The sequence below is a fragment of the Camelina sativa genome, chromosome 18, assembly GCF_030686135.1.
Source record: "Camelina sativa cultivar CO46 ecotype springtype chromosome 18, ASM3068613v1".
Taxonomy (NCBI): domain Eukaryota; kingdom Viridiplantae; phylum Streptophyta; class Magnoliopsida; order Brassicales; family Brassicaceae; genus Camelina; species Camelina sativa.
In genome coordinates, this window is record NC_141897.1 from 2,296,811 (window position 1) to 2,315,286 (window position 18,476).

Consider the following 18,476-nt stretch of genomic DNA (forward strand, 5'->3'; position numbering starts at 1 on the left):
TCTTGCTCAATAGATATCTATGAGAAGGGTATCTCTAGTTTTACCCTGTCCTTTTCACCTCCGCAGATTTAGGGTTTTTGTTTTCCGGTTGTCCAAACTTTGAAAGTCAATACAATACATAAACCTAGAACGATTTAGCTTTTTCTTTCTTCTTCTTTTGGTCCACAAGAGTTCTCTTTTGTATATACTATATAGTACTATATAGTGTGGGTATGCCTCTACTTGTGCTAGAGATTACATTAAGATTAGATCCATATATTATTATTATTATTGTGTATGGTTGATTCGAAATTCTGAATGTGTTTGTTGTTTTATCTTCTTGTAATTTTTTGACTTTTTGTGAAGATATCTTTTGCCACAAATTTCTGAAAAACGATTAACGAGTGAATTTCATACCATAAAAAATCACTGCACGAATTTCAGGAAAAAAAATGAATCACAGCAATACCCTTCAAATTTGAGAAAAGTTTAATTTCTAGCAAATCATCTGTTTCCTTATAGTTAAATATATATATATATATATATATATATATAAAAACAAAAAATCTCATGATTTCATGTATGCGTATTATATCGACTGTTTCTAAACATTATCACTTTCTTTTTAACGGCGAGCAAGTTGTTTAATTATCCCTTAGAAGTTGAAACCATTATAAATACTTTATTGATTATTTTAAAATGTTAAAACATGATGTAATCGAAAAAGAAACTTGTTATATATAACTTTGTTTCCACTTGAGTATATATACTCTCTCGATTTTATAATATATATAGTATGTTTTAGAAAAAAAATTTTATTTTATAATATAAAATGTTTTTAAATTTTTATGCTACTTTTAAATTAGTTTAACATTTTTTATTATGCAGTTTTGTTTATGATTGGTTGAATTATTTTAAAGTGATTATTTTTTAATCCGGATGTTTTCACTAAAAACATGTTATATTTTGAAACAGAGACAATATATATATATATTTATTTATTTATTTATTTATTCATTTAAAATACTCCATTAAAACGGTAGTCCTTTTTTCTTCATAAGAAACAAAATTGCCGCTGGTGAATTTAATGAACATTTACATACACTTTGAAGAGTTTGGTACTAGTTAATAAATTCGAATAAATGACAATGCTAATAATTTGTTAGTAGTATCTCCTAGCCAAAAAAGTAAAAATAATGGTTATCCTCTTCACCTTGTTTCGATGCAGCCAAGGTCCACATTATTCATTACATGAAGGTACGCATTTCATCTTTTTTGGTATTTTCTTTTTTCTTGACATAAGAATTGTTTTAAGAAAGCAAAAAGTATCGATGATCTTTTTCTTTGCCAATATATCTTCATGATGTTAAGATAAATTATAAGTTACTATTTTGATTTTCTATACCTTTAAAATAGTGCCCAAGAAAGAAACAACAAATAACAAATAAAATCATTTATCTAATGTTGTTTTAATAAACAGGAAGAAATATTATGTCAGCAAAAGAAAATGGAAATGGAAAGTAAATGAAATCAACAATGATTGAACATGATTTGAGATGTATAAAGATAGAGCATGGCGTGACATTAATCAAGGGAGCTAAAAGAATTATCAAAAACGTTGCGTGGCCCAGAAAATGACGAAACATGTGTTTACATTACTTATTATGAGTTGGTCTATCTATCTAATCAAGAATGAAAATGACTTTCATATTCTGAAATTTTAGGCTATTATCATATTGGTCTGATATACATAAAATGTAAGTACAGTAATTAACTTCTATAAAGTAATAAAGTCGGACGACAATATTTTATGAAATTTTGGATAAAGAAATTTGATTACTATGGTCTGGGAAAAAAAAAAAAAAAAGGGTGAAACTGAAGTATTATTTATTAGCATTTTCAGTCGGTTCCCAAACATAACGCAATGTTATTTCTGGATCCGACAAAATTAATACAGCCCCTGTGCCGATTAAATTGTTGTGTTTAATTTTTTTCATTATTAATTGTCGTTCGGTCCATAAACTCAAAATGGAAAAAACGTTAGAGCAATTTTGTGCATAGTAACACAAAACATCTAGAACTGGAATTTTATACATAAAAATAAATGTTATTTCTGCAAAGTTTTTGTTTTGTTCTTCAATTTAGTAATCACAAAATTTCACTAATTAAAGTTACATGATTGGTGATAAACTGATAATATGACATTAAGAAGTATCTCTATTTATATTTGTTTTATATATTTAATACCAAAACCTGGAAACGGAAGAGTGTCAATTTTTAACTCGAATACTCAAATATTTTACTAACAGGAAATATGTGAAATGTTAAAAAAAAAATTCTTTTTTTTTGTGCAAATGTGAAATGTTATTAAAAAGGTATATATATCTGAGGTTTTGCTTTAAAATACAAAATATCAAATACATAAGTGGATATTTTAGTGGCTTATTTTATGACAAGTAGCAGGACATATATTTTTTTTATATTATCTATAAAATAATTTCTATTTTAAAATGAAAAACAATTGTCTACAAATGAAAAATATATCAGTTCTTTCTAATAATACTTAAAGTGTATCACAAACTTTTCAGTTTTTAATATGTTTCTAATATATTTACATAATACTCAAAAGTATTTCAATATATAAAATTTAAATTATTCTTAATTTCTTAAGTGTATATGTATTTACTTTTTTTTAATACAAATAATTTTTTTTTTGAATAACTAAAAGGTTCTAAATCGAAACCATACATTTTCTCATATCCTAGACCAAATTAGGTTATATGGTTTCTCTCCAAACGCCGCTCAAACCAATAACCTTTAAAGTGTAAAGTCTAAAGTGACATAAATTAATTAATTCAATGGTACAAATCATTTTATTCTGAAAAAATATTTTTGAATTTTATCGCATACAAATTTAAATATATCCTTTGTTATGCCGTAATTATACGCATGTTACAAATCAGAATCATTGTTGTTCTTTTATTTAGAACATCTTAGCAAAGCATACATTTGTTTTGGAATATGTTTCAAATTTCAACCGACAATTTCTTAATTAATAGTATTTGTTATTTGTTAATGGAGTTGTTCACGAGAATCACAAGAACATATAACAGTCCAACAACAAACGTTGGATTGATCTTACCGAAAGTTATCTTATTTCAAGAACGAAAATATAACTAAATTAGTTTATAGTTTTCTTAATTATAATCGAATTTTTCACTTTTTTAGTTCAAATACTATATATTATCTTTATACTATTAATTTTTAGTAGAACCATTTTTTATCAATCAAAATTATAATCAAACCATCATCCCCAAACATTCGATATATCACAATCCCTTATCATTATATTTTATTTTCATAAATTTTACTTCTTCTGTTTTTAGTAAACTACGTTATTTTGATACATTTTGACAAATTATATATATATGTCATATGTGCATTGTTTTTAATAAGTGGTTAATTACTTAAATTCAATCAAAATAAATTTGTTTTAAAAGTAAATTAGAAAAGTAAATATATTAATTATATTTAAATTATATATTCTCTACAAAAGAAATATAAAACTCTAGATTTACAATTTTTTGTAATACGGAAGGAGTATTGAATTTGTGTAACCACAGAGACACTTAATTTATTGACTACTCTTTTAGTTCCCCCACATTTATTTATTTTTCAGTCCTCTCTATAGGCCGATACAATACATTTTAATATTTTTTGCCTTTTCTTTCTACTATTAAATAGTTTTGTTTCTCTAATAATAGTATCTAGCAGAGCAGACACATCAATAACTCGCATGATTCTTTTCTTTATTTTATTTTACACATTCTTGATTCTTGACACTTTCTTTAAAGGGCTCTTTTTCGTTAAAGAGGTATTCCGAATCAACAATGGAGGAGAAAAAACTAGATTTTGATGCTCCATTCATATCCGTGCGGCGGATTCCGACTAAACCAGAGGATCCAAGCGAATCAGAAAACACCGAGAAGACGACGACGACGAGAAGGAGAAAAGTCAAAGATTCGTGTCATGAAACAGAGCATGAAACTCTGATTCGGTTATTACAAGACCGGAGTTTCGACCATGTAATGGAACCATCTTCAGTTTCATTTACATGGGAACAAACACCTGGAAAGCCAAAAGATCAGCATACAGTAATCGAAGAATTAGACCTAATCAAATCCTTGGAGATGGTTTCTTCAACCGCAAGTTTCTCTGCTAATTGCAGTTCAAATGGAGTCAGTGAGTTCGAGAATAATGGAGATGGAGACAGATCGAGTAATGTATCAAGAGATGATGACGTCATTCTTGAGTACCGTGATCTCATCATGTCGAGATTTGTACCAGCTGCGGAAGCAATCGCCATGAAAGAGAAGAAAGAAGCTGCTCGAGTTAAAGAGGAGAGGAAGAGGAAACAGAACCTTGCTCTGCAGAGAGTCTCCATGGCAATTAATCAAGATTTGAACAACGACAACGATGATGATGATCATAATGAAGATGTTGATGCAACAGTTTACTCAAAAGATCCCAAGAAAGCTCAGTTAGGGTTCTCGCCATGGCTCTGTTCCAAGAACTCAGTGGATGTTATCTCTCGGATCAAGACATGTCAGGATATTCGGGTAAAACCGGGGAATGTCATAAACCCGAAACCACTAGATTCTGTTTACAAAAGCAAATCAGCATCACCAAGAATCTTGAAATCAAACAAGGTTATGAGTGAGTCTCAAGAACTCTATGCAACACCAAGATTTTCGAAAGAAATTTCCAAAATTTCTCTACCGAAAGATGGCGAAATACTCCGAATTCAGGGGAATCTTTCGAGGTTGCAAAGATCAACCGATCAGAATCAGAGACAAGAAATTAGGTTTCTTGTGGAAGAAGTAAAGAGAAGGAGCAACATAAACAAAAGCAGGGCACAAAATATCTCTATTCCTCAACCTCCATTGCCTAAAACTCCTTCGGAGTCATGGCTTTGCCGGACAGTTCCAAGAAGCTCTGCCGCCTCCTACGTCGTATCCGGTCAAGCCGCCCGTTTCAGGAAGAAGATGGAGGAAAAGACTAATTCTCAGTCTATAAAATGGGAAACGATTGTGAAAAGATCGTATAAACACCATGATCATGGTCGTTACTCAGAGGTATGTATTACTCGGACGTAATTATAAGAAATTTCCTAAGAATCTTTGTTTTAGTTTTGGATTCTGTGCAAAATTGCAGGACCTCATTATCGTTCATCCCTCTCGTTAAGCCAAATCCTAAAACCGGAATCTTCTTTTCTATGCTGAGATTCGTTTCCGGGTACAATAAATATTAATTGTATATTTTTTGTTCTACCTTTGTTATTATTATGATTATGGTATTGTCGAATTTGTACATATGGAATGCAAACTTGTATTCATGCAAACATTTGGTATGGAAAAAATTGTATTGGTTCAAACATTTGGAATGAATTTCTTTGAAATTAATTTATATATTTATTAAAAATACCATTTTGTGTTGTCTATTTTCAAAAATACCTCTCTTCTATATATAAAACAACTAAATTCTAAGCCATAAACTTCAAATACTAAACCCTAACCCCTCAAAACTATATCCTAAATGTAAAATAGAGAATTCAAATCTTAAAAAAATTCTAAAAATTAATTTAACATATTGTAATTGTGTAAAAGAGGGTAAAAATAAAAATGTTCAAAAAAAATTGGGTATTTTTGAAAAGAGGTATCACAAAAGAGAAAATTCTAACAAATTCTCTTGATTATAGTATTTACAATTTAAAATAACGAGTAGGAAACATGATAGAAAATCCGTTTCCGTTTTGGTTTGGAAGCAGCACGAACACTTTTTTAGTTTGGAAACTTATTAAATAAATAATTTGGAAAAGAAAAAATCATTATACATATAAATATATAATATTATTAGTGTTTTCTTCTCTAGTAATCCTAATATACCCATCTCCATTTTAACATCATAGGAATCTTGTGCCTCCCATACATAGATATTTTCTTTTAATAAAATTTCTGATTTTCTACTTCCGACTAGTTTAAAATACATGGTGTCTCAGCGACAACGGACTCCGCGATAAATAGACCTGGTACATAAATCATAATACATTTAAAGAAAATGAGCTAAGGAGAAGGTGAAAGAGTAGCTTCGGAACTAGATGTCCAGGAAACCTTGGAGCTTATGCTTGTGATTCCGGGCTAGGCAGGTGTTTCTGATCCTTCTGTCGAAGTGATGGAACATGCCCTCTCCTTGGCTCCCATACATAGATATATAATTTCTTTTTCAGTTTATAAGGTAGATACATAGATATTTCCAAACTTTTCTCATAACTGCTTTCAACATTATTATCTTATATTATGTATTGCACATTAATTCAAACATTATTACATATTTATATATATATATATATATATAAAGTAAAACTATGTTGACAAAAAAAAAAAAAGTAAAACTATTTTAATTTACTACTATATCACGACTTGTACTATTTAAACCATCGCCTACTAGAAATATTTTAATTTATTTGTTTAAATATCAAATTTGAGTATTTACATTTTTTATCAGTTAAATATTTATCATATTCTTTAAAAATATCAAGTTAAATTATTATTAAATGTTCCAAACTAAATTATTTTAAAATTTTATTTCAATTTATAAATAATGCATTTCAACAAAATAAATGTATGAAGTTGAAAATAGTCTTTCATACTTGTAATCTTAAAATAATCGGAATATGTAAGATTAGGCGCGGAGTAATTAGATTAGACGAAAATTAATCATATGACTGGTTTTTTCAAATGATTAGTTATTAATGGAGATGGGATACGAGAAGTAATGGAAGCTATGGGGAGATTTTGAGAACAAGGAGTGTATTTGACATCATATATTCTATGATTCTATCTAACTAAAAAGGTGAAATTGTATGGTAAGTCGGGTCGTATCCTAAATCATTCAACATTATTTTATTGGGTTAGGACTTAGGTGAATGATTTAGGAGTTTGTCCAAAAAAAAAGAAGGATAAAAGTGAATGATTTAGGTCTCTATTGAGGTTAAGGCCCAACTAGGAGTATATCATATCAGATTCACGTAATAATTCTTAATTAAAAATTCCCACCTACTACCAACAATTTTAGAAAAATAAATTTAATCATCATATGAAATGAAGCTAACTCATTTGGGATTCCTATTTCCAATAAAAATTGAATCATTACATCGAGAAAAAATAATTATAGTTTGAGTGTTTGACTACCGAAATTAAAAATTAATTAAAGTATAAAGTAGTGGGTAACATGTACTATATAACACATGAGTTGATAATTAATCATCCCATGTAACTTCGCTTATTATATTCGCCACGTCACTAAACACTGGACCGTTGATCATCAACACTAAGTACTATCCAACGGTCCCATGGGTAGAGTTGGCTTGTAGTCTCTAAGTCAAACTTTAATTTAGAATTATTTTTAAATTTATTTTTGACTAATTTTTCGCGCCGTATATTATATGTTCGCTACGTTATTAAACTAAAATAATTTCACGTTTATTTTTAATTAATTATAGTTTTGGTTATGCGAATACAACATTTCTAAAATTATGGAAAATCTAAATGAAGTTAATAAGGGTCTTAAAAAAAAAACAGAGACAGCTTTGTGGGGGAAAATTGTTGAAAAAAGAATTAAAAAATAGGAAAAAAAAAAGAAGATTCAGAGAGAGGAAGAAAAAGGAAAGAGAGAGGAAGGAAAGAGAACCCACCACCCTTTGGCCCTGGAGAGACCAAAGATGGTCGAAGAGAGAAAACTCTGAGATCATCATCATCTTCATCTTCCTGCAAAAACAAGGGCAAGTTCAACAAGAAATAAAAACATTTTCAATCCAATATATTCGTTTTTTAAACAAAAAACTCTGTTTACTTTTTTTAGTTTTTTTTTTTCTATTTTCTGGGGATTTTTTTTTTTTTTTTTTAATTTTCATTTCTCAAACCCTACCCAATTCTTGGTGAAGAAGTTTCTTCCTTTAAGGTAATTTTTTTTTCTCTTTATAACTAATTTGCAATGTTCTTAATTTTTTATATTTTGGGGTGGGTTCCATGTTATGTATTCTTCTCATTGCTTCTTCAAGAGGGTTATTCGTATTCTCTCTTTTCTTTCTTTGAAAAATATATTGTTTTATATTTGTTGTTAAAGTTTTGTTTGTTTCTTGTTGGTGTTTTTTTTTTGCCAGGATTAACAAGAAGAAGAGAATAAACGAGAGTTGTTGACTCTTTAGGTCATCAACATTTTTTTTAGGGTTTTGTGATTTTGCAAAACTGGAAAAACAATGAGAGACCCTGAGTATTCAATCATCAACCTCGTCATCCTTCTCCTACCAAGGATTCTGTAAAATCTGTCTTTTTTTTTTTTTTTTTTCATTCTTTCATTTTAGGGGAAAAAAAAAATCTGGCGATTTTGTATAGCATTGGTGTATACACCTAAAATGGGTTGTCGATGGAATCCAATTGGGTTCCAATTCTCTTGCTTCATGTTCTTGATCATTACCCTTCAATCTCGTCCCTCCTTGTCCCTCGAATCTGAAGGTATATACAAAGTTTTATTTGTCATTTGTGTTCTTTTTGAATCAATGTTTTTGAATCATTTGTGTTTCAATGTAGGGTTTGTATTGTTGAAATTCCGGGCAAGAGTTGATTCTGATCCTCATGGAACTCTTGCGAATTGGAATGTTTCTGATCTTGATCATTTCTGTTCTTGGTTTGGTGTAACTTGTGTCGACAATAAAGTGCAAATGCTGTAAGTTTTGTAATTTGAACTTCTTTGTGATTCTTGTTGCAATTTTCTACTGACATTGTTTTTTGGTTCTGTTTTGTAGGAATTTTAGTGGTTGTTCGTTGGGAGGAACTTTAGCTCCTGAGCTAAGTCAATTGAGTGAATTAAGATCTCTGTAAGGATTATTTTACTAATTAACCTCTGATCTTTTTGCCCTGCTTCTTGAAGATTCAAGAACTTACTTTATTTTGTAGAATACTATCCAAGAACAATCTCTCTGGTGAAATTCCAAAGGAGTTTGCAACCTTTGCAAAACTGGAGGTCTTGGATTTGAGAGATAACAAGTTAAGAGGAGTAGTTCCATCCGAGCTAAACAAATTGCTGACACCGGAAAACTTGTAAGTATAAAGGCTTGTAATGTTTTTGATTTAAAACCAAATCAATTGTGTTGGTAAACAAAAATGTTCTGTTTCTTTGGTGGATTCTTCAGGTTGCTTTCTGGTAACAAATTTGCGGGTTATATGACCATAAAGTTCCTGAGACTTCAGTCGCTATATAAAGTCCAGTTGAACAAGAATCGAGAGCTGTCTTCGCTTTCCCCTGATGTCCTCGACTGTGTAAATAGAAAACTTGGATACTGGTAACCAAACTTTTATAGTCATATTGCTTGTTGATATGGAGATATAAATATTTGCTTTGAATTGACTAAAACTTTAACAGTGTTTCAAGGAGAAGTCTAATAAGAACAAACAAGGCAAAGGCTATCATATTGCGGATCAAAGCAACTTCAAGACATTACATGTAAGCATTTACTTCAATCCTTTTGGTTTGCTTTGTATGTTCTGTTCCTAAAATGTTACTAATTGTCTATGTTTATGTCTCTTTAGGGTGCGTAGACAATCTCATGGGAACAACTATGTATCGAACTATCGCCCAAGTAAGGCTAAAAGATGACTGAAACTTCTGCATATGGAAACATCAGAATGAAACTAAATCTATTTTTTTTTTTCTTGTTTCAGGTTATTCAGAGAATGAAACTAGTACCTTCAAAAGACGTGAGTTACTCGAAGGAACAAGTAATTTAGCGGCAATGCCAGCTTCTGATGCTCCTAGTCCTTCTCTTGAGGTCGTAACCATAGTGTTTCCTCGAAGCAGTGGGTCTTTCCCTGCATTAGCTAATGCAAAGAAGAGACTACCTCCGTTGATCCCTCCTTCTCCTCCTCCTCCTTCCACCAACAACACATTCTCTACTGATCCACCGAGGAACTTTGAAGAGAAATCAAAAGGGTTTAAGGACGTTTGGTTGTATGTTATCATTGGTGTTGCTGCTTTCGTAGCGATGATGATAATAGTAGCTGTTATATTCTTCTGTCGGAAAAGAGCTGTGAAGAGTATAGGTCCATGGAAGACTGGTTTGAGTGGACAGTTGCAAAAAGCTTTTGTTACCGGTAAAAGAAAGTTGTTAAAGCAAACTCAATATTTGCTCTGTTTTTTCGGTTTAACTTAAATGTGAGAAATGTTTTCAGGTGTACCTAAGCTAAACCGGTCTGAACTAGAAACAGCTTGTGAAGATTTCAGTAATATCATTGAAGCATTTGATAATTACACTGTCTATAAAGGAACTTTGTCAAGTGGTGTTGAGATTGCGGTTGCTTCAACCGCGATTTTGGAAACTAAAGAATGGACAAGAGCTATGGAAATGACTTACCGCAGAAGGGTAATTTTAAGATAAACAGAGTTTTTTCTCACCTTTTTTTTTACTGGGAATCTTGACTGAGAGCTTAAATTTGCAGATTGATACAATGTCAAGAGTCAACCATAAGAACTTTGTGAATCTAATTGGATATTGCGAAGAAGATGAACCGTTTAATAGGATGATGGTTTTCGAATATGCTCCAAATGGAACTCTTTACGAACATTTGCACGGTAATACACATCTAAATCTGTCTCTACATGAAGATCTTGTTTGGCTTATTATGATTATCGCCAACCAAATCTTTATCTTCTTGTTCAGATAAGGAAATGGAGCATCTTGATTGGGGCGCAAGGATGAGGATTATAATGGGAACTGCTTACTGTCTGCAATATATGCACGAGCTTAATCCACCTATCGCACACACGAAACTTGTCTCATCAGCAATTTACTTAACCGATGATTACGCAGCAAAGGTTCTTGCTTTCTTGCTTAACAAGAAAACTGTTTTAAGTGATTTTTCATTCTTGCTTAACAAGAAAACTGTTTCAATGGTGTTATTGATGCTTAATCGAACCCAGTGGTAAAGTAATGTACTTCATTTTTGCAGGTCGGAGAGGTTCCTTTCAGTGGAAAAACCGGGAGTAAACCGAGAAAACCGATGAGTGGTGATTTAGACCAATCGTCATTGCCATTATTATCTGAACCGGAGACTAATGTGTATAGCTTTGGAGTATTAATGCTTGAGATTATCTCTGGAAAGCTCTCAGATTCAGATGAAGAAGGATCAATTACGAAATGGGTAAAAAAAGACTCATAAATCAAAATCAAATCTTAATATTTCTTAAATTCACATTACTAATAGGAACCAATATATGTAACACTTTTATGTTTTTTCTTCTCACAGGCATCAAAGTATCTGGAGAATGATAACTTGAGAGATATGATTGATCCTACATTGACAACATTTAAAGAAGAAGAACTTGAAGCTATATGCGACGTGGTAAGACATTGTCTAAGAATTGATGAAAGCCAAAGGCCAAAAATGAAAGATGTGGTTGAACAATTGAAAGAAGTAATAAAGATTTCTCAAGAACAAGCAACACCAAGACTCTCTCCTCTTTGGTGGGCAGAGCTTGAGATCTTATCCTCTGAAGCTACATAGATAAACTATGAAGAAGAACGATCTCTCTCCTCCTCCTCTCTCTTCGAGTCGTCACACATGTCAGAGGTTCACAAGCTCTTCTCTCTCTCTCTCTCTCTCTCTCTCTCTCTCTCTCTCTCTCTCTCTCTCTCTCTCTCTCTCTCTCTCTCTGTTTACTGTAAACGTCGTCGTCTAATGTTACAAAAAAAAAAGTTTTTTTTTCCTCAATTCCTTCTATTAAATTTTTCTTCTTGGTTGGTTTTTGATAGTGTATTTGAAATCCAGATAATGTAACGATGTGCTTGTATAATTGTTGTATACTATCATACATATACCTATTACGTATACTTTTACGTCTTTTGTGGTGAAATGTTGTTGTATATGAGTTTTTTACTATTTTTTTTTTAATTTTGTCTTCTATATATAGCAAATGATCTTTTATTAGTAATAACTTAAGAGACTAATTTGTGGTCAATAACAATGAAAGAACAAAAAATTATCAAAAATATTACCTTGAATCAGATTTTACATTTACATCTTCTGAGACAAAATTGTTTGTGTACATGCTTCAATCTTCATCTTAAAACGAACGTAATTGCATTTAAGTGGGAGATTTCTAACTCTTTTAGGCGAGAGAAGAAACAATACTAGATGCACTAGATGTTTTTCTAGAATGAACTGTTTATGTTTGTCTCCTCATTACATGTGTCCGGGTTAGACAAAGGTTTAAAAACTCATTGATGTTTATTTTGACATTGACGTATATAATGCAAATACCCAATAATAGAATAATAAAAGATATGATAGTCATATAGTTCAATAACCTGAGCATACAGAAACATCTGGAAAACGACAACTATGACGTACTTTTTTATTAAGCACGTTACACGAAGAGACTCGCCTGCCATGTGTCAAACTATCCTTATACGTGTCTAAATTCACTGCTATAAATAGAACCAATTATATCGCTGGTAACTGGTAAGTGGTGTGTAACGATATTAATCTTTGTTTTTTTCAGATAACCAAGATAATTGTGTTGGACCGCTTGTCCAAAATTTCCTATTTTCTAACAGGTAAATTATTCTATTTTCTTTATAGCAACTGTGCATGCAAGACTTGACTCGTGATTTTGAGGTGCATTCTCTCTTTGAAAAAAACAAAAAAGGTTTCCTAGTAAACAGGTATTTCATATTTCATTTCGAACATAAAATCTACCTTTCCAACATTTTAACTTTTTCTGCCGCTTTCATTTGATGCATGTGAAATTTATTATGTATTCACTATTAGAACTATCAACTATATATATTCTATATAGGAACCTGGGCATCGATCAATGATCATAACGAGTTTTTTATAGTATAACTTCCCCCCGTAGTAAAAGACAAAGTTAAATCATAAGTTATTCTATGAGAAGAAAATCCAAAACTTGGAGAGGACTCGTCCTCTTTTCAAGTCTCTAATCCCCAAACATATGAATATATTTCCTTCAGTTAATACACAAAGAAATATATGAATATTTTTTTTTGACAATGAAATATATAAATATTTATACAAAAATAAAAAGCATATATTTAATAAGACATCATTTTGAATTTCTGATTCCTGAATTTTGCATCATAATCTTCTCATGTAAGTATTTGATTTACAACTTATTAGAAGAACCTAACTTATTGTCTTTTATCTAACTAATTGATAATATCTATATGTATTCATGTAAAATCTTGAGAATTTCTTTCAAAATAAGGACCCATCGAATGTACAAAGGTTTTTTTGGTTTGGTTATAATTTAACGTTCATTTTAAAAAAGAAAAAAAAACATGTTTTTCTTTTTGTTTTGTTTGGGGTGCATTATATTATATGCTTTGTATGTTTTTTTTCTAAAAATAGAGTGAGCTGGTGTGTCGGCTTCCGTTACTTAGATGGAAGGTTTTTCACTTTTCTTATTCCCGATAATGAAGAACAGGAATATATATATATATATATGCACAAAATTAATGGCAAATTAACTAATTTTGGAACGACAAGTTGCACTCTCTACCAGTCTTCCACGTAATGCATGCATGCATTACTGCTTCTCGATTCCCAGCAGAGCACGTATAATCTTCTAACTTTCAATAATACTAATACCCGTTAATAAAAGGTGTCCAATTAAACGTTACTTGTCCAAGTTCATTTTCGACTTTTGTGTTGTCAATTATTCAGGTTTGCAATGTTAAGTAGTTTACTTGTGTTTCAATTTGAATTGAGCTTTTAGCTAAATATATCTACATTATTAGAAGTAGAAAATATTAATCTTCCGTAATTTTTAGTTTATTTTGGTTATATGTAATTTGGACCATATTTTCGGTTAATTATATAACTAAAACCGGATTCGACATAATTTTTACCCATCAATATTATATATACAGATAATCATTAATCAGAGAACAAAGGATGGTCCACGAAACATTTGACTGTATATAAAACCCAACGAATGGAACCAAGAAACACAAAACACAAACATCAAAAGATATAAAACAAATAACCAAAATATCATCAATATAAAAAAAAAAAGAAAAAAAGAAATGGGATCTTCATCGAAGAACATCGAACAAGTTCAAGAAAGTTGTTTTCTCCAATGGATGGGTTTGCAATCTAAACGCATCCCTGAGCTCAAACAACTCTTAGCTCAACGACAATCTCACGGCGATAAAGATAATGATAAAAAGCTCCGTGAATTAACGGAAATGATCATCGGAGATTTCAAAGATTACGCCGGAAAAAGAGCTAATCTTGCTCACCGCCACAGGTGTAGCTCGAACTACTATGCACCGTCGTGGAACACTACACGAAAACACGGCGTTTGGGACTACTTTTTGTGACTGAATTTATAGTCGCAAACTTTTGTGACTACTTTGTGACACTTTTGCCACGGACTAACGATGACGAATACAATGGACGTAAAACAGTCGCAAATTTACGGCGATTAACTGTAGTCGCTAACTCGTTGCTATTATGCGACTACTTTGGGACATTTTATCGAGAAAAAATAGAGCGTCGCAAAATAATCGCAATTTATGACAAACTATAAACTGAAGATTAAGTCAGTAAAGTTAGTCGCAAAGCTGTCTTTAAATCACGACGTATTTGCCACTTTTGTTTTGCTTTTAATTTTATTGTCACAAATCAGTCGGTGACTATGTCGGTAAAAAACGTGGTAAATGTGGTAGTGTGGATTTGTACTGAACTTTTGTGACCCTTTTTTGAGTCTCTATTACGTGGTAAAACAGTGACAAATGCGTCGTTATTTGCGACACATCCGTTCGTTGTTGCAAAAGAGTCGCAAAGCAGTCACTTATTGATGTCGGCAAAAAACGTGATAAATGTTTCAGTTTGCGTTTGTATTGAGCTGTTTCGAGCTTTAATTTGTCTCAATTATGTAGTTTTTAGTTACAAAGGAGTCCTTATTTGCGACTGTTTTTACTGGAGTCGCAAAGTAGTCGCAAAATTTATACTATATATAACGCATCACTCTCACCATTCCATTCATATCACTCTCATTCATTTCTAAGTAGAGAGACGGAATAAAAAAAAAGTAGTGAAAAAAAGATTTTTTTTTTTTTTTTAGAAGAGAAGAAAAAAAAAGAGAGAAAGAAGATTTGTTTTTTTAGAAGAAAAGAAAAAAAAAAGCTATGTGGAATTCATCTCGAGAGTGGATGTATAATCGGATCGATGGAAGAACAAATAATATCTCTAAAGAATTTTTGGCGGGAGTTGAGCAGTTCATGAATTTCGCAAACAGCCAGCCTATGGCACAAAACAGTGGAGGTAGGTTTTACTGTCCTTGCGTAAAATGTCAGAACGATGTTATTTTGCATGGTACGACAATATCTAATCATTTGCATAGTAAAGGATTTATGCCAAATTATTATGTATGGTCTGAACATGGTGAAGATTATGACGTGCTAGGGGTAGGAACTAGTAGTCATTATCCTAATACAAATTATACTAGTACTAGTAGTCAGCATGGTAGTCAACCTGGTAGTCAGCCAATAGGATTTGAGGGAAATGTATATGCTGAGATGGTGAATGATGCATTTCATGGTACCACGCCTTTTAATGAGTATCATGAGTATGAAAGTGGATATGATCATGGATATGATCATATCCATGAAGAACCCATTGAAGAGGCGAAACGGTTCTATGACATGTTAGATGCTGCAAATAGTCCACTTTATGATGGATGTCATGAAGGTCATTCGCAACTATCATTGGCGTCTAGGTTCATAAACATCAAGGTTGATAATAATTTGTCTGAGGCATGCATGGACGATTGGGCTGAATTGTTTACGGAGGTTTTACCAGAGGGTAATCAAGCTACTGGTTCATACTACGAGACAGAGAATTTAGTTCGAAAGATAGGATTGCCATACCATACAATTGATGTATGTATAGAGAATTGTATGATATTTTGGAAAGAAGATGGGAATTTGGAGCATTGCAAGTTCTGTGGGAAGCCAAGGTACAAAAGTAGTGGGGGTAGAACTAGAATACCCTTCAGTCGTATGTGGTATCTACCTATTGCAGATAGATTGAAGAGGATGTACCAATCAGAGAAGACCGCATCATCAATGAGATGGCATGCTGAGCATGATTCAGAAGATGGAGTAATGTGTCATCCATCTGATGCGCCTGAATGGAAGAATTTCCAACATTTACATCCCACATTTGCGCAAAAGCCACGAAACGTTTACCTTGGGTTATGTACAGATGGTTGTAATCCATTTGGGGTCTCCAAAAATCATACTTTGTGGCCTGTGATCTTAACTCCATACAACCTACCTCCGGATATGTGCATGAACAGCGAGTATTTATTTCTTACGATTCTGAACTCCGGACCAAACCACCCACGAGCCAGCCTTGATGTTTTCCTCCAACCATTAATCGATGAGTTAAAGGAGTTATGGTATAATGGGGTTGAGGCTTATAATATCTCACTAAATCAAAATTTCAACATGAAAGTTGTTCTTATGTGGACAATAAGCGATTTTCCAGCATACGGTATGTTGTCGGGATGGACGACACATGGAAGATTAGCATGTCCAATTTGTATGGATGACACTGGTGCTTTTCAATTACCAGCTGGGAGGAAAACATGTTGGTTTGACTGTCATAGGAGATTTCTTCCTACAAGTCATCCGATGCGGAAGAATAAAAAGGACTTTCTGAAGGGAAAAGATTCATTGAATGACGAGCCACCAGCATCTCTGAGTAGTCAAGCTATCTATGAGCGTATAAGGAAAGCCAAAGCACCTAAAACATCTATTTGCGGTGGGAATGGTCACGAAAAGAAAGTTAAAGGCTACGGAAGATGGCATAATTGGCATAAAGAAAGCATATTATGGCAGTTACCGTACTGGGTCGATCTGAATTTAAGGCACAACCTGGATTTGATGCACGTCGAGAAAAATGTCTTTGATAACTTGATGTACACCACTATGAATGTAAAAGATAGATCGAAAGACAACGTGCAGTCAAGATTGGATATTGCAAGATTTTGTTCCCGGCAAGATTTACATCTAGATGCTCAAGGGAGAGCCCCATTCCCTATTTGGAGATTGAAAACCAAAGCGAAAGAGGCTTTATTAAAATGGGTAAAAGAAGATGTTAGATTCCCAGACGGATATGTCGCAGATTTAGCTAGCTGTGCTGACATGAAAAATGGAAAGTTTTCGGGAATGAAGAGTCATGACTGCCATGTGTTTATGGAACGATTGCTTCCGTTCATATTTGCAGAGCTTTTACCGCGTAATGTCCACCTGGCGATTTCAGGTATATAAATTAAACATTTAATTTGGTTTAGTTGTTGATATTATATTTATATGTAACAACATAACATGTTATAACTTTGTAGGGATTGGAGCATTTTTCCGCGACCTATGTAGTAGAACATTGGAGCAATCCCGCCTCGAAATTCTGAAGGATAATATTGTCATGATCTTGTGTAATTTGGAGAAAATCTTCCCTCCTTCATTCTTTGATGTAATGGAGCACCTCCCTATTCACCTACCTTATGAAGCACAACTTGGTGGTCCTGTGCAATATAGGTGGATGTATCCTTTCGAAAGGTTTTTTTAACGTTTAAAAGGGAAAGCGAAGAACAAAAGATATCCAGTTGGCTCAATAGTTCAATCCTACTTGAATGATGAGATATCTTATTTCTCAGAACACTATTTCGCTTCACACATTTCTACAACAAGGAGAAGAAGGTAAAACTTCAAATATGATTATTGAATTTTTCTATCAACTTCTAAAATTGTGAAAAGGTTTTACAAAATAAACTTTAACAGGTTAATTCGGCATGAAGAAGGTGAAGTACCTGTATATCCTATACAAGTACCAGATATATTCACTCAAGTTGGTCGTCCAGGCGGAAAAAGTAGTGAATTTTGGTTAACTGAAAAAGATTATAAATGTGCACACGCATATGTTCTGCGCAATTGTGATTATTTCCAGCAACATGAGAGGTATTTTTGATTTACCAAGTATATTTATAACCATATGTTCTTAGGTAAACTTTAAAATATTTACTTTTTGTTGATAAAATACAGATTGTTGGAGGCGCAAATTCGATATGAATATCCAAAACTATCTGATGAAGATGTTAGGTCGAAAAGAGAAGAAGATTTCCATGAATGGATTAAGCAATATGTATGTTTTACTATCCACCAATTAATTATATCAACATGATAAATATTGTGATCTAAAATTTTGTATATATATTTGGCACAGGTGCGTGGTGGTTTTGAAAGTTTTCCTCCATGGGTCCATGAAATCGTGGACGGTCCTGAAAATAAAGTTAAGTCTTGGCCTATATATTTTACAAGAGGTTATCTGTTTCACACAAAAGCTCACGGTCTC

At 32.4% G+C, this 18,476-nt stretch overlaps 3 protein-coding genes across 4 annotated transcripts; all 3 read left to right on the forward strand.

Annotated features, from left to right (window-relative positions):
- The first annotated feature begins 3,676 nt into the window (after window positions 1–3,676).
- LOC104760318 (uncharacterized) lies at window positions 3,677–6,890 on the forward strand. 2 transcript variants are annotated; one of them, XR_015588755.1, is made up of 3 exons: window positions 3,677–5,114; window positions 5,194–5,274; window positions 6,785–6,890. XR_015588755.1 is itself a non-coding variant. In XM_010483222.3 (2 exons), exons 1-2 carry the CDS (start codon window positions 3,870–3,872, stop codon window positions 5,221–5,223), a joined length of 1,275 nt encoding a protein of 424 aa, XP_010481524.2. In that variant the 5' UTR covers window positions 3,677–3,869; the 3' UTR covers window positions 5,224–5,441. The 2 variants fall into 2 exon arrangements, 1 of the variants encoding a protein (XP_010481524.2); XM_010483222.3 differs by lacking the exon at window positions 6,785–6,890 and having other exon boundaries at window positions 5,194–5,441.
- Window positions 6,891–7,594: 704 nt separating this feature from the next.
- Window positions 7,595–11,946, forward strand: LOC104760320 (protein MALE DISCOVERER 1-like). The gene is made up of 14 exons (XM_087499087.1): window positions 7,595–7,998; window positions 8,201–8,552; window positions 8,628–8,763; window positions 8,843–8,914; window positions 8,994–9,137; window positions 9,230–9,379; window positions 9,460–9,540; window positions 9,627–9,676; window positions 9,759–10,187; window positions 10,266–10,456; window positions 10,533–10,665; window positions 10,754–10,908; window positions 11,043–11,234; window positions 11,340–11,946. The coding sequence occupies exons 2-14, from the start codon at window positions 8,453–8,455 to the stop codon at window positions 11,595–11,597; spliced, it is 2,091 nt and encodes a 696-aa protein (XP_087355213.1). The 5' UTR covers window positions 7,595–7,998; window positions 8,201–8,452; the 3' UTR covers window positions 11,598–11,946.
- A 3,250-nt stretch (window positions 11,947–15,196) lies between these two features.
- On the forward strand, window positions 15,197–18,076 carry LOC147921395 (uncharacterized). The gene is made up of 2 exons (XM_087498608.1): window positions 15,197–17,387; window positions 17,470–18,076. The coding sequence occupies exons 1-2, from the start codon at window positions 15,248–15,250 to the stop codon at window positions 17,691–17,693; spliced, it is 2,364 nt and encodes a 787-aa protein (XP_087354734.1). The 5' UTR covers window positions 15,197–15,247; the 3' UTR covers window positions 17,694–18,076.
- The last annotated feature ends 400 nt before the right edge of the window (window positions 18,077–18,476 follow it).

Excerpts from the sequence above, each read along its gene's own strand:
- LOC147921395 (XM_087498608.1), top strand. The coding sequence starts at position 15,248 with ATGTGGAATTCATCTCGAGAGTGGATGTATAATCGGATCGATGGAAGA. Across the intron at positions 17,388-17,469 it reads TGTCCACCTGGCGATTTCAG|GGATTGGAGCATTTTTCCGC; the intron begins GTATATAAATTA and ends ATAACTTTGTAG.
- LOC104760320 (XM_087499087.1), top strand. The coding sequence starts at position 8,453 with ATGGGTTGTCGATGGAATCCAATTGGGTTCCAATTCTCTTGCTTCATG. Across the intron at positions 9,677-9,758 it reads TGTATCGAACTATCGCCCAA|GTTATTCAGAGAATGAAACT; the intron begins GTAAGGCTAAAA and ends TTCTTGTTTCAG. Across the intron at positions 11,235-11,339 it reads AAGGATCAATTACGAAATGG|GCATCAAAGTATCTGGAGAA; the intron begins GTAAAAAAAGAC and ends TTCTTCTCACAG.
- LOC104760318 (XM_010483222.3), top strand. The coding sequence starts at position 3,870 with ATGGAGGAGAAAAAACTAGATTTTGATGCTCCATTCATATCCGTGCGG. Across the intron at positions 5,115-5,193 it reads ATCATGGTCGTTACTCAGAG|GACCTCATTATCGTTCATCC; the intron begins GTATGTATTACT and ends GCAAAATTGCAG.